The sequence below is a fragment of the Alosa pseudoharengus genome, unplaced genomic scaffold, assembly GCF_046254945.1.
Source record: "Alosa pseudoharengus isolate Yale_2024_CS ecotype anadromous, Long Island Sound unplaced genomic scaffold, YU_APseudo_1.1 YU_APseudo_1.1_scf_10, whole genome shotgun sequence".
NCBI lineage: Eukaryota > Metazoa > Chordata > Actinopteri > Clupeiformes > Clupeidae > Alosa > Alosa pseudoharengus.
In genome coordinates, this window is record NW_027468565.1 from 332,172 (window position 1) to 346,958 (window position 14,787).

At 39.9% G+C, this 14,787-nt stretch overlaps 1 protein-coding gene across 1 annotated transcript in view; it reads right to left on the reverse strand.

Moving 5' to 3' along the window:
• The window catches only part of tes (testis derived transcript (3 LIM domains)), a 57,206-nt gene that overhangs the window by 12,711 nt on the left and 29,708 nt on the right, over positions 1–14,787 (reverse strand). The window contains exon 6 of the mRNA XM_076302496.1: positions 5,530–5,688. Within this exon, the coding sequence (XP_076158611.1) occupies positions 5,530–5,688 (159 nt within the window). The remainder of the gene's footprint in view (positions 1–5,529; positions 5,689–14,787) is intronic.

The following is a 14,787-nucleotide window of genomic DNA, read 5'->3' on the forward strand; positions in this document are numbered from 1 at the left end:
TGCCAGCCTCTAGGGGGCAAATTAGAAGGATTGAGCCCAGGCAAGTGCACGATTTAGTCACACAGTTAAAACTGTGCATAAATGCCTAGCCTAGCCTAAATGCACCACAGTTTTTGACTCTGTGTCAGAATTTATGGTTACTTCCTTAAAATCCAACATGTCACTCAAGGCACAGCAACGAGTGTACAGTCCTACCCAATAATCAATGCAGCTAGCGTTGTCTGACAGTCGAGTGGGTTAATGCACGTGTCTCCAGAGCAGGTCTGGTCTTTCAGGCAGTCCTGAGTTCGAATCCAGGAAGGAGTAATGATGCAACGTTTTTCTTTAGAAATGTTTATTTTCTATTTTTATTGAATCGAAGTTGTAGCCTACTACAGACAATTGATGAGGTGTTCTGAAGTAGGCTTAGGCTGGGTGTAGGCTACTTTGAAACTTCTGCGGGGTAACGGCAGCATTTGTTTTTAACATAACTTGCATCTTTCCATTCCAACCATTATTAGGCCTAGGCAAGGTGTTGCTCCTGGCAAGACTTGTTTATAAGACGTTTGGTGATTAATTGATGGCTCATTTTGAGCGCATATGGGGAGTAAAACGATTTGGGACATTAAGCTACGTTAAGCTTTTTCACGTTAAGGATTTTGTTAATTTATTTATATATTTAGGCTACTTGCGCAAACCCTGGATACTTTTATTGCCACACAACAATATTGGTGATATTTGTTGTTACATTATCTTCAGAAAGCACCGCTTCAGAAAGCTGCACTGCACTTGTGAAAGAAGGGGGTGGGGGGCTTAACGTGAAAAAGCTTAACGTAACTTAATGTCCCAAAACGGCAACAAGTCGTTTTGCTCCCCGCAGGTCGTCATAGCCTGAATGGAAGGCTATAGAGGAAGTGGGGGGAGGGTAAGATGGGATGACCACAGCCATCTTCGCTGGAGCTGGGCTATGGACTATGCCTATGTGCAGAGTTCCTGACACAAGAAAAAGTGTGTGGTCCACCATGAAAGCCTTATAATTCTAAATGGAAAACAGACTATACCATTATGTCATTATAAGACTTAGTTTTCTCTCTTTGACTTAGCCTATTTTATGGAAACGATTGGGAAGAACATTTGTGCTATTCAGAAAGCATATCTTTTATCGTCTTTCCAGGCGCACACAGCTCGTTACCATATAGCCTATCGACTGCCTAAACAGATTTTCTGTTGTTCCTTTCAGTGGCCTAGTAGCAGAACAGGCGAGTATGTTTTTTTTTGTGCAAAAGGCACATTAGGAGAACGTCGCAAAAATTCAATTTTAAAAATGTCAAGTCAATGTAAAATGGAAGCAGGAGCAGGGAGAGTTTGTACCTCCAAAATGTATTTCTGTATTACCGTCATGTAGGCTCTTTCTAAATATTCAACAATCGGAAGCAGCTGCAATTGTAACAGGACATTTTGAAAGAGACCTTAATGGAAGTGCTGCCCAGCTCGCGCACCCTCCTTCACGATGTTGAATGGTGACACGCACACAACATGTAAAACATTGAACTGCTTTGAGTGAAGTGCGCTTGCGAGTTGCGTTCCTTCTGTAATTAAATATACTAGATGCTCTTATTCACACTGAAAACAGTAACAGTCCTGGCTTGTAGCCGTGGTGTGATTGACATCAGACTAGTCATTAGCTAGTTAGTTGAGCACTGTTTCCCACTCAGTAGTAAGGTAACAAACAGCCTACTTCGATGAATTCTATTTTTTGCCAATATTCTGGTTGCCCTTTGCTCGCACACTGTAGGAACTGTAACGTGATTAATGACACGTTACACCCAACTTGGCTCAGCTATGAGTAGCCTAGAGAAAGAATCTCCCGTGTGTAAGTTCACTCCAAGTTGGCCTACCCCATAAACTGCATGACAGTAGGCTATTTCTATTTATCTATAAAATTACCACATGTGTTTGTTCAACTTTATGAAGCAGAATTACGCAGGCTATTTGCACACATTTTGTTTGCGCAAGAAAGAGAAAATACAGCGCATGCGATTTTGGGCTCCACTTTGAAACTCGTTCCGGCGCCCCTGCCTTGTTGCCTTTATGATTTCCTTATAACTTTCTTATACTAAATAGGAAATGTAAACAATGACATGCCCAACCCTGGAACTGACTGACCGTGCACTAGTGCTGGGCGGTATGACCAAAAATGTATATCACTGTATTTTTCAAAATTCTTACGGTTTCACGGTATATGACGGTATTTTTTTTTCATGCATAATCAGATGTTCACAGCATTTTCTACAGGTTGAGAGAGGAATTGCTGCAGTACATTGACTAAGGATGATCTATTTTACTGTCATGATGTAGAATAACTCCACACTAGTGGTAATGCAGTTTTGCATGGCCCCAGAAAATGATGCTGTTTACAAAGAGCCACTCATGATTCTAATGAAGAATCTAATCAGAATGCAAAGACAATTGCAGTCAAAATACAGAACTTTTACTGTGCAAATTTCACAAACATCTTATATAACCAATAAAACGTATAAAACCAATACAAAAAGTAGTGCAACTTGCAATAATTATACTTTTTTGAAAATTATACAATTTAAAATAAAACCTCTCTGCTAATATGCTTACTCTGTCAAATAGGCCTATCAGAAACATGCCTTATTGTTATTGTGTGGTTTGCATGACGTTAGTGGTAGGCTAACCTTAACTTCATGTGGATGTAGATGTCTTGTTAGCCTGCCATGAGCTTCGGTTCGGTTCGCTAGGCAAAACATTAACAACTAGAAAATTAACAGCTAGAATTGCTCAGTTCATGTCTATAACATGCTTTACTTGCTACCTGGATAATTTCAGCGAATATTCTAAAGGTGAGATGAATGATAAGATCATTAAACTTCACTGTGTTCGGTGGGTTGCTAACTATACAACCTACTAGCCAGCTAGTTACAGCTGTTGAACAATATCAATAGAATTTTCGTGACAGTAAATCCCTTTCAATGCAGTATCATTTAACGTTTTTTCCTTAACTAAAGAAAAGATTTAAGGTATTCTGTGCAACACCCTTAAATAAACCCCTTACCTAAGGATAAATTAAGCCTTAAGGGTCATACTTCAGGGGAAAAACTTAAGGTGTTTTGTGTTTACCCTCACTATGCCTGCCTCGCAGTCGCACCATGCGTGCATGTGAAAAAAGTCCCGTCTGAAACACTGTCGCGCGGCGCAGCGTTCCAAACGTTGTGTAATCAAATACACCGGTATGGCGGTATATTAAAAATTCATATCATAACGAAAATATACACCGGTTTACGGTGTGAACCGGTATACCGCCCAGCACTACCGTGCGCGTGCTCTAAGCAGCCTATGTTTTAAATTATGGTAGCCTAACGTTCAAGTTAGATCTGCTGCATGAAGGAGAGTGAGAGGAAACCCGTGTCCTGCTTTTACATTTGATAAATAGGTCCATCTCATATCTCATCTCACAGTTCCAATGCATGATCCGAATAATGGTTTCATATTTGTTAGTCAACTTTGCAAAATACATTCGGGGCTACACTCAAAACATTCGGGGCTGAAGCCCCGGCAAAATCGGCTGGCAACGCCCCTGATAAGATATATAAACTCACGCTATTGTATTATCATATATGTTTGATAATGGCTCAACTGTCTCTGATTGTTCTACTGACTTGGAAACTGGATGCGTCATGGAAGCAGTAAGTCAAGTCGCATCAAAAATAGTAGTGGCAGAACTCCCAAGAGCCACCTGGTGGTTGTTTGGGTCAACTGCAGTTTGTGCCATTTCTGCCGAGAAAATGGGTGCGTGAAATAATGCAGGAAACCGTCCAAACTTAACTGATACCCACTGTAATTACCTAACCCTTTGTTAATACTTGTTAATTGTTACTAAAATAATTTTTAAGTAATTAAAAACTAGTTTGCTATTTATTATGGCACCTTATTATAGAGTGTTACCAAAACTTTTAAAAGGAAATCATGAAAGCAACAAAGAAGAAATTCAAGAGATCACCGAGTTATCCGGTTCCCACTACTGTTATAGACTGTGAGAGCCTGGGCACTTTGACATAGGCTGCACTCACTGTGATTTGGAAAATGGATCTGGAAATGGAGTGGTCTTTGCCATTGTGTAATGGAACTAGTGAGTTTTGAAGTCTTCAATAATTTATTTCACTTAATCTAAGCATTTACATGAAGCACATGGTATGCCAATTGAAACGCATATCTCTCACATAGCTAGGTGCCTACCAGGCTTGTAATTCACTTTTAATTATGTATATAGCGCATTTCATACACACAGGTCATTCAAAGAAAACATAAAAAATGCTCAAGGTAAAATCTCGAGAGCTGGGATGATTGAAACACTTGAATTAAACATAATTTACAGAGAGATCGTACACACTGAAAGCTAATATTTTGTCACTAACAACCTACATCTGTCTTCTGTCAAATAGGCTACCATTGCATTTTCAGCTCTGAATAAAACAAAACACAATGTAAATGAACTATAACTATATGTAAATGAAATGAACTATATATTACTAATAATAATTATATAGGAAGTTTAAAAGTTTAGAACCCAGAATTGACCTGCACATTACAAAAGTGCACCAAATTCAACACAAATGACTCAATATACTTGGAGGAAGTCTGCGTCCTTTCTTTTCCAGCTATTTTAGGATTTCGCTGTGGTATCGTTTCAGTATCGAGCATCGAGACATTTATGGCAGATATTGTATCGAAGTCATAATTTTGGTATCGTGACAACACTACAGCCCTCTAGGTTTGGCAATTTAAGGTGGTAAAAAGCTGATTCAAATATAATTACTTCAATAATAATTACTTTCATTAGCGCTAATTGGGGCATCCGTGGCCTATTGGTTAGCGCTTCGGACTTGTAACCGGAGGGTTGCCGGTTTGTACCCCGACCAGTAGGAACAGCTGAAGTGCCCTTGAGCAAGGCACCTAACCCCTCACTGCTCCCCGCGCGCCACTGTTGTAGCAGGGAGCTAACTGCGCCGGGATTAGTGTGTGTTTCACCTCACTGTGTGCTGAGTGTGTTTCACTAATTCATGGATTGGGATAAATGCAGAGACCAAATTTCCCTCATGGGATCAAAAGAGTATATATACATATATTAATTCTATCGCTCATCAAGTCAATCATATATCACTGTATGGGGAGTGGGTAGGCTATCCTATATAGGCCTACTTTGCAGGCATCTGTGCCTTGATATTGGCGTGCATGAGAGAATGTTCCGTACTAGAGTGCCTTGAGAAAATAGTGTTTTGAGAAAAAAAGTTGTTTTGACGCTATATAAATAACATTGAATTTAATTAATCAAGGTAAATAACTAACTGTTATGTTACTTTATTGACTATCTGTACTACTGTATAGACAGACAGACAGACAGAGAGACACTTTAATTGTCCAGAGGAAACAAAAATTGGTGTATCTTGTACCAGCTTGTCCAAGTCAATTAATTAAGAATTAAATGAGCCAATAATGTGAATGATGTGTAACACTGGTCCTCACCATAGCATAGTTCTTCATGTAGCAGGACTTGCAGACAGGATGATCCTTCTCCATTACATATGTTTCCCCAGCCAGGACACAGTCACAGTCAAAGCAACAGAAGTGCTTCAAGTGCCAGTTTAGGCCCTCTGCTTGGGTGTACTCATTACTGAAGATCAACTAAAAAACAAATGTCACACACACACACAGGTGAAAATTTGTCCTATCCTTCAGACCAAAGTTTCATTGAACAAAAAAACTTCTGGAGTCTGACACACTCTTCTGAGGTAGTCTGACACACCTTGTCATGTTTTCCACCTATCTAAAACCAGATACAGAAGTTACACATATACTTGTATTCAGCACAACTTAAGCATCATCTGAGAACAGTAAGAATGTTATGAATCCATTTTCTGATTTTCTGTGTGAACATAAACTTTTCAAAAAGCTATTTCTTGTGCTAAGATGTTGAACAATAGATCACAAACAATTCTGGCCAATATTTTTTTTGTGAATCTTGCAAATATATAGTTCAGATTCAGATACAAAACATTTAGGAATGGCATATAATTTGGTCTGTGTACTTTTGCGTTCATTCATTATTCTATTTTGGAAGTGAAATGGAAAAACAAGTGGTATATGACTTTTTGAAGTTCTATAGTCACTTTTCGCTAATTGAAAATGATCCCGTATTTTCACCTATATTAGGGATTAGGGTACAAAGACAATGTTGACTTAATGGATAATGTGAAATGCAATAGATAGATAGATAGATAGATAGATAGATAGATACCAAGGGGAAATTCAAGGTCTCAATTGCATACAGACATCACACACAACATTCACTAACAGCAGAAAAAGTAATAAAAGTATATAATATAAAAAACACAACTAAGCAATAAGGACAGTAGAAGATAAAGAATATACTAAAATACAAATTATACTAAATAACACTAAATCTAAATCAAGTCTAAAACAGTATCCACAAGGGGTGATTAAGCATGAGGCACTTGCAATGACTGAGGCAGGGACTGAGCCTGTGATTCTCTGTGCATAGTAAGGTAAGGTAAGGTGCTCTGTGAGGGTCATGGTGATGGTGCGGGGAGTGAGGGTCATGGTGATGGTGCAAATGAGTAAGTCCAACAGTGCAAGAATAAAATCTAGAGACCAGCATAAAATAAATATGGACCAGCATAAAATAAATATGGACATATAAGAGAGTAGGCAAGGTAATAGAAGGTAAGGCAATAGAAAAATAAGGCCCCTATATTGCACCCTGGCGCATGGCATATAACTCGTTTTCCACCCAGCGCAAAGTTTATTTTCTTATTTTGCACGTCTAGTTTTTAAACAATGAGCCCAGGGGTGTGGTAAATAACAACCTAGGGAGTGGCCTAGCGCATTGTCTAAAAATCGCTATTGTACACTACCTAAAACGCATTATGCTACTGACCAAGAGAAAGAAGAGATGTTATTTTAAGAGCCCATTGTCAACAGTCATATTGGCGGGTGCACACCGCACAACATTTTTAAAGATACAGCTCACGATGAGTAGTTATTCACCATCATTTGCAAATTGGTAATTACAGTTAAAAGTGATTAGGGGAGAGGCGAGACACACATATGGAGCACCGTCACGAGATATAAGCAACTCCTCTGCAGGATAAACGTTGTTTTATTCAGTCATTTGAACAATATTAGGGTAAGTGTTGCTTTTTCCAGCCTATGTTTTCGATGGTAACCCATTGTCAGTCAATAGTGAAAGTAACTTACTGTGTATAACTGTTTTGACTTTGACTGACACCACAGTGAAGTTAGTTTTACTTTGCCAATGAGTTCAAATAATAGTGCAAATGCGTGAAGGCTATACTATGCTAGGTTTTAGTAAAGCATGGTTTAGTAGAATGACTGTGCCATACGGTCTCGCAAGCAGACTCCTTCAAATGCGCCGTTGACTGTCAAAATACTGATGCATTCTTTGACGTCGCGCTTCACGCTGTTAAAGGGAATAACAGATGTCATTCTCATTGGTTTAAATGATGTTACGCCCCAAACACACCCATGAACCCTTAGAACCCTAAGCTGTTTTTAGGGCATTTTCACTACCTTTATTCATAAGGATTTAATCTGGTCATTGTAAGTGCCACACACACATATTATATATTGTTTTTTTCAGCAGAGTCGAATCATTTCATGTATTAGTACTAGCATTGATTTTATTTTGATTTTTAAAGAATGTGTATTTTGACATGTATCTCACCACAGCAAGCTCATAGCTCTACATGCATTTCATGTGTGTGTAGGGCAAACGGTCCTGAATCTGGCAATATAATTGCCATGGTGGAGGGATTCTCTGGGGCTGAGCAATTTACAGACATTTGTGGTGTGCGCCTTACAGAAATATTTTTTTTATTTAGTGATTAAAAATGACCTTCCTGCGCTCCATATCTGTGACACAAACTGATCTGACCTGACTTGACCCGAGTGTACGTGTTAGCCTGTCTGTGCCTATGGTGTCTGCACTCATGATTCTCTACAACTTTTTTACTGCATTGCCATGAACAAAGTAAAGGCAAAAAAGGTGTTTCTTTGTTAAACACATTGGGAAGAAATATGAGCATTGAATTGGATGCCATGCAGGAATTTGCTAGGATCTCAAAACCGGATTATGAACATTCTTTTCCATAGAAAAACACACAATAGCGTTGGATTATAAACATGCTTTGCCACAAAAACAGACAAAAACGTGAGGTAAGTCGAGCTATATGAAGTAAGCTATATGTACTTAGTATCAAATTATAGCTCTGTGTCTCCTCTTTCATCTGACATGCGTGGCATATCTATCCGATCACAGGTCCGTGAGTAATTCAAACGAGAGTAATGGGTGTGCAGCGTTGGTTTTTGTCAAGTCAAGTCAAGTCAAATTTATTTACATAGCACATTTCAAAGCAATAGCATTGCACTAAAGTGCTTTACATTTCTTTAATAATAATAATAATAATAATAATAATAATAATAATAATAATACATAACAATAATAATAATAATAATAATAATAATAATAATAACAATAATACATATACATACATATAAACATATAAAAAAAGGAAGAGGTGAGGGAGTCAGGGAGTGTTAAAAGCTAGGGAGAAGAGGTAGGTCTTTAGGTTGGATTTAAAACTACTAATAGTGGGGCAGGATTTCACAACATCAGGAAGGCTATTCCAAAGCTGGGGAGCATAGACAGAGAAAGCTCTGTCACCTTTGGATTTAAGAGAGGCAGAAGGAACACAAAGAAGACACTGGGAAGATGAGCGAAGAGGTCTAGGAGGACAGTAAGGAATTAAAAGATCACATAAATACTGAGGTGCTAAACCATGTAAAGCTTTGAAAACAAACAGAAGAATTTAAAAATTAATTCTTTGTTCCACAGGAAGCCAGTGCAGTTTAGCCAACACAGGTGAAATGTGGTCACGTTTCTTAGATCCAGTCAGTAATCTGGCTGCAGCATTTTGGACCAGCTGGAGTCTGTTTAGAGTAGATTTAGTTACACCTACATACAGTGAGTTGCAATAATCAAGCCTAGAGGAAATAAAGGCATGTATAAGGATTTCTAAATCACTGTAGGAGAGATGACTTGAGCTTTGCTATTGTCCTAAGTTGTTGACTTGCTTATTAAAAGTCAGAGAAGAGTCTAGGAAAACACCTAGGTTCTTGACCACACTGTGATGGTCAAGAGACTTGCTTACATTGTTGACAGAATTTGGTGGTCCAAAAATTACTTCTGTTTTGCTGTCATTTAGCTGTAAAAAGTTGTTAGCCATCCAATTCTTAATGTCATTAAGACAAAGAAAAAGGTTTGTCAATGAGCAGGAATTTTCAGGGGCGACCGGTATATAAAATTGGGTATCATCCGCGTAGCAGTGGTAACGAATATTGAATTGATTGAAAATGGAGCCCAGGGGAAGCATGTATAAAGAAAATAATAGAGGCCCTAAAATAGAACCCTGGGGGACACCACACTTAATGGGAGCAGATGACGATGAAGCATTGCCTAAATGCACTGAAAAAGATCTATCAGTTAAGTAAGATCTGAACCAATTTAATACAGTGCCTTGCAGACCAACTTCAACATCCAGGCGTTTTAAAAGGATCTTGTGGTCAATGGTGTCAAAAGCAGCACTAAGATCTAACAGGACCAATAGAGTCAACAGACCAATAGAGTCAACAGAGAGCAATAGATCATTATGGACCTTAACTAAGGCAGACTCTGTACTATGAAGTGGTCTAAAACCAGATTGAAACTTGTCAAGGATATTAGAGGTGTTTAAATAGGAAGAGACTTGTGACAGAACAACTTTTTCTAAGATTTTAGAGAGAAAGGGCAGTTTAGAAATGGGCCTATAATTTTTCAAATCAATGGGATCAAGGGAAGGTTTTTTCAGGAGAGGTTGCACAATAGCGTGTTTAAAGCCAGAGGGTACTACTCCATTAGCCAGGGAGCTATTAATGATGCTCAAGATTAAAGGGCAAATAGCCGCAAAAGCTTCTTTGAAAAGGTGAGATGGAAGAATATCAGAGTGTCAAGAAGAGGGCTTCATATGAGAGACCACGTCTGACAACTGTGAGGAAGAGACTGGTTGGAATTGTTGGAGGCGGCAAACTACAGACTGATACAAAGCAGGATCAGAAATTGAGGGTGTGATATGAGACTTTATGTTGTCAATTTTGTCAATAAAGAAATTGAGAAACATCTCACAGGTTTCTGTTGTAGCAGGAAGAGAGGACATTGTAGTAGGAGGATTTATGATAGAATTAATTGTGTTAAACAACACTTTTGGTCTGTGAGCATTTTTGTGAATAAGCTCAGCATAGAAAGCTGCCTTTGATGCTTTGACAGTGATTTGATAAGCCTTAAGAGAATCTCTAAATATATCATAGGAGACCTGTAGTTTATCTTTTTTCCATTTTCGCTCTGCTTTCCTACAAGCCTTTCTGAGCAAACAGGTAGTGGAATTTAGCCAAGGAGTAGTTGACCTATTGGATTTACACCACTTTTGTTTTAAAGGAGCTACAGAATCAAGAGTGGCAAGGCAAGATGTATTAAAAAGAGTAAGTAGATCCTCAGTGTCGGTGCAGGTGGAAAGAGAATCTGAGACAGCAGGTGAAAGAGAGTATAAAAGTATTAGTGAACTGTGAGGCTGTGTTGGAATTAATAGCTCTGACAATAGAGTAGGATGAGGGGGGTGGAGGGGGGGGACAAAACAGTGAAGATTCAAATAAAATCATAAAATGGTCAGACACACCAGTATCAACTATTTTAACATTGGAAACTGAGAAACCAGAGGACAACACTAGGTCTTAGTGTGTGACCCTTCTGATGTGTTGGGGCCATAACTGACTGCACAAGGTTAAAAGAGTCCACAAGGCCTAAAACTCATTTACCAAAGGTTTAGATGGGCAGCATATGTGGATGTTAAAGTCCCCCAAGATTAATAACTTATCAGCACGAGAGGCCATAAAAGATAGAAGTTCAGCAAATGCTTGAATGAAATTACAATTAATTTTTGGTGGACGGTAGACTACGGCACAAAGTACAGATGCATTGATCTTAAACAGCTGTAGTTCAAAAGTAGAAAACAGATCAGTTGGTACAATTCTACATTTAAAACTGTAATTAGACCACCACCACGACCAGAGACCCTAGGTGAGTTTAAAAAACTACAGTGAGCAGGGCAAAGGTCACCAAGTGCAATGATGTTATCACCAGAGAGCCAAGTCAAGTCAAGTCAGATTTATTTATAAAGCGCATTTAACATGCACATAGTGCAATCCAAAGCGCTCCACAAACAAGACACATAACAACAAGACAAAAGATGCTGGATGGAGCGGCGTAGTCGCCAGCGTACCCATGACATCAAGACAAGACAAATACATTTAAAAAATAACAAATACAAAAAATGCCGGACGGAGTGGCGTAGTCGCCAGCGTACCCGTGACACCAAGACATACACAGACAACAAAACAAATAAACAAATAAAAAAAAGAAAATATATTTTAAAAGGGGAAAAAGTGATGTTAAAATTAGTCCAATTTCCAAACCAGCTGAAAATGTCCAAGGGCAATGATGATCCGTGAAAACTGCGCACAGAGCTTTGTCTTTACAACCGATGCAATGCCAACAAAGTTCTTTAGCAACTGACCAACCCGGTGAATTCACTGGCAGTCTGGAGATAACGTTAACGTTAGAAGCTAAGCCTGACTGCAGTCTGGAGATGATGGAAGCACAGTCCAAAGTACTGAGCGATCGTGTAGATCCGCAATTCGGTGGACTTAACAGCGACTTTGTTGCTCCGTGAGAATGCAGCTCTTCACCGTTAACGTTAGTTTGCAGTTGGCAAGGCAGCTCGCAGGTCAGCAACAGCTCGGCGGGCACGGTAGATCTTTCGCAGAGTAGAGCCTAGGTCCGGCTGTCCCGAGAGATCCACTCGACCAGACAGTGAAGTGCACTGTTCAGGCCATCCTTAAAAATATCTTTGTTTGCAGTAACAGCCAAAAAAAAAAAAAATGGGTCGGTAGGTAGGTCAATATTTTTTTTTTTCAAGATTCAAAGTTAAAAAAAAGTATAATTTTGGTCATGGCGATTACGTAGGAATGAATTTACACAAATGTGCATATCGTGACGTAACTGACTGGGTCTTCAACCTGTGCCTTCAGGCGCACCATTGCCAACCTCATTCTGATGCAGGTTATATAGACCAGCCTTTCTCAAACTTCTTTGACCTGAGGCCCGGTCATGGCAGACTTTGGGGTCATAGGGCTCATCTACATGTACCCAGAAAGAAGGCTACAATAACTCTTGGCTACGTTATATTGAAATTTGACTATACAGTACTCAATGCTATACAGTGTATTATACAGTCTCTGCTCTGTTTCTAGGGAAGTTCCAAAAAACGTCGTTCTATTAAGTTTCGTTAAATAAATAAATAGCCTTCCAACAGGTTGAAGCGGAGCTTTGATACCAACGTTATCGATTAGTTTCAGTTTCTCTCGCGCAGACGCGCATTGAATGAATGCTCATACCACCACTTAATTGTAGGGCTCCATGTTTAATGACATCGATAGCAGACACGTTTGTTTTATTTTTTCGTCGATCCGCGGTTTCTTGATCAACTGCGCAGCAAATTATCAAATGAAGCACCGGGCCAAATTTCACTCCACGACTCCGCGGAACAGCAGTCTCCATGTTGCGGACCCATATTTTGAGAAATGCTAAATAGACCACAACCAATTTCAATACTCCGACACGGTCACCGTTAGACTAGGGGGGGAGAAGGGATCTGGCCACAGTTCTTCCAGAACTTCGTGCCAAGTAAAATCAGTTTGTGTGAATGAAACGAAGCCATAGTGTGACATGCGTAAAACCAATGGTGTAGAGATGACGCCACAGGGTTTTATTTAAGTGAGCCACGTTTGCATGTAGGCAATTTATATTCACAATACTTAGGCCTACTAAAATAAATGTTATTTTATTGCATTTGTATTGGTTGTTTAGAGTAAAAAAAACAATCGGTCGGTATTAACGCAAGTTTACAACCGGCAAGTCGGTCGGACTAAAAGGGGGAAAAAAAATATTTGGGTCGGTTCTAAATTGACAGGGTCGTTCGGGTTACGGCAAACGAAAATATTTTTAAGGATGGCCTCACGGATGGATGGAAGGATGTCAGAGGCCCAGTTAGTCTGCAGTTGGCATGGCAACTCGCAGGTCAGCAACAGCTCGGCGGCCACGGCAGATCTTTCGCAGAGTAGCCTAGGTCCAGCTGTCCAGAGAGATCCCCTCGACCAGACAGTGAAGTGCTGCACCGCTCACGGATAGATGGAAGGATGTCCGATGCCCAGCTAGGGCAAAAGCTAGCCATAGCAAGCTCCCAATGGACAAATGTCAACGACATCAGCTGACTTAGGAGTAAAAAGGACTAAGAATAACACGAAAACTATCAAAAATAGCATAAATAAATAGGGGAAACATTTAACTAGACAAACCAATACAAAAAATAAACATGACATTACATAAAATTACGAACATTACATAAAAACAAACAAAAACATGATGCCAGACGGAGCGGCGTGTCTCGCCAGCGTCCCCGTAACCTAGCCAAGACTCGGTGATAAACAGAAAGTCTAGATGGTGGGACGTAAAATGGTCATTCAGAATAAATGCTTTGTTGGAAACAGAGCGAGCATTTAAAACAGCAAACTTAACCAAAGAAGAGTCCAGTTCATGACGTTCTTGGAAGGGGCCGCAGTTAGAGAGATTTACCCGGCAGAGATTAGCCTCTCCAACAGCAGTAGCAGCAGTAGCGGTAACAGGCATAGTCCATATGGTGATGAGGTGTTGATGGAAGACTTTCTTGCGGTGAGCAGAGTTGCCTACAGGAGTGGACCACACAGGAGAGCCACACCGGGACTGCAGAGTCGGGATCAAGCATCCTCCGTTGCTTGATGATAGATGGTAAAGGAGCGACGCGACCCTCTGTGCATGTAGCGCTTCCTCCGAAGGATCCCCGTAGCCTGGCAAAGGTGGAGCACAGCTTCATCGATAGAAGTGCTGGCATTTGAGGAGGCAAGTTGTTGGAGCTTAGCCTGGCCTTGGCCTGTCTACGTACTTCCGGTCGATTTCTTTTCCCTACAGTACTCCGTCTGGAAAAGGTTGATTCACGCTCGGTTGGGCAGCCGACCAACCAGCGAACAGAGGGCGTCCCTGAGAGCGATTACGTACCCAGGCATGGTGTTTCAATTACTACGTCCCCGCCCCTGAAGCAGATCGCTTGCAATGCATCAACGTAGGGAGTGAAAAGGACTTATACTTATGAAATCTTTGAGCAAATGTAAATAATAGTTAAGCCTATTAACAGGAGTGTCATGAACAAAGTCACAGTGGAGTAGGATGTTATATCGTCAGCTAAACTTTAGTCATAGATTTTGTCACTTGAAATAGGCTACGAACGTACCCGAGTCAAACTGTAGTTTAATAGGCTACATGGTCGGGTCAAAATCTCTATTTTTCACACTAAGAAGGCTCGACATAACTTGAAACTTTGATCGAAGCATCATCAGTGTCTCTACATATGAACTCGAGCATTAAGAACATTGTTCGTGTACACATAGTTTACTAAAAAGAAAGATTTTGGACAATCCAATCAACTGCATCAATCAGTGTTTCCTGACTGAGCTTATCATGTTTATTGTATAATTCAGTATAAGAATGGCCCTTGTTGCCTT